General features: G+C 46.6%; 1 protein-coding gene across 1 annotated transcript; it reads left to right on the forward strand.

The window, feature by feature from the left end:
- Positions 1 to 330: 330 nt before the first annotated feature.
- LOC145389689 (uncharacterized) lies at positions 331 to 1065 on the forward strand (the record flags this gene model as incomplete). Its single annotated transcript, XM_080264897.1, has 1 exon — positions 331 to 1065. A coding segment is annotated over one exon (735 nt), but the record flags the coding sequence as incomplete, so codon positions are not given.
- Between the last annotated feature and the right edge of the window lie 225 nt (positions 1066 to 1290).

A 1290-nucleotide genomic window follows, 5' to 3' on the forward strand; every position in this document is an offset into this window, starting at 1 on the left:
CCTGTGTGTTACCATGGCAACCTCCCGATACCATCACAGTTACATACACACATTTCCTCACCAGCAAGTTCCACTAGAGAGTACTATATGTATGTGTGTGTGTGTGTGTGTGTGTGTGTGTGTGTGTGTGTGTGTGTGTGTGTGTGTGTGTGTGTGTGTGTGTGTGTGTGTGTGTGGATGGATGTGTTGTGTGTGGAGTGTGGGGGTTGGGGATGAATGGTTTGATGTGGATGCTGTGTGTGTGTGTGTGTGTGTGTGTGTGTGTGTGTGTGTGTGTGTGTGTGTGTGTGTGTGTGTGTGTGTGTGTGTGTGTGTGTGTGTGTGTGTGTGTGTGAACTGTCGAAGATTAATAAGAGACTTGACGATGTTATGAATGAGGTGAAACTACTGAGAGACATGATTACCTCCCCTGATAGCATACTGAACAAAAACTACACTGAACTCAAGGCTCGGGTCGACAGGCAGGCTGAGATAATGGTGAAGCAACAGCAGTTCTTAGAAGCACTGGACCGAAAAGAGAGAGAGTCGAACATCGTTATTCTCGGCGTGCCTGATGAAAAAGAAGCATTGGACGGTGCCACGACAGATGAGGACAAAATCGGCAAGATTTGGTCCCAAACTGGTGTAGTAGGTGTGGGTGGAACACATCGTCGGCTGGGAAACAACGCTTCATCTGGCACCAGGCGCCGCCCTATTTTGTTCCCTTTGGCTGATAAAAATCAACGCAGTCTCATCTTGGACAATGCCAGCTGCCTTAAAACCTCTGGGAGTGATTTCAACAGGATTTACGTCAAGAGGGATGTCCACCCGAGTGTCAGGCGAGAGTGGAAGCGACTTCGTGAAGCAGAGACGACAGAGAAGGCTCGACCGGAGAATGCAGGATGCACGATTCGTCTTGATACGCGAGAACGGAAGCTGTATAGGGATGCAGATGTAATTGATAGCTGGAACCCTCAGTTTTTTTGGATCACCACAGCAAGTAAGGAAAATAAGCGTACTGTCGTGGAATATAGGTGGAGTGCGCACAAAGTTAGAAAAAACAAATGTGCAGCAGATGCTACATAATTATGATGTGATTAGTATTAATGAGGTTAAGACGTCTATGTCAGTGTCATTCCCCGGATATGTGACTTATAGGAGTAAGGTAGTTGGTTCAGCGGAACAGGGTGGAACGGTTGTCTGTATTAAGAACTGGTTATCTACGTTGGTATTTGATGTCGACACAAGCATTGGAGATCAAGTCTGGATGCAGTTTCGTAACATTGAGGGTGTGTTGTTTGGTTTCTGTTA

The sequence above is a fragment of the Coenobita brevimanus genome, unplaced genomic scaffold, assembly GCF_032717465.1.
Source record: "Coenobita brevimanus isolate Jiangsu-jjx unplaced genomic scaffold, ASM3271746v2 jjx.HiC_scaffold_1909, whole genome shotgun sequence".
NCBI lineage: Eukaryota > Metazoa > Arthropoda > Malacostraca > Decapoda > Coenobitidae > Coenobita > Coenobita brevimanus.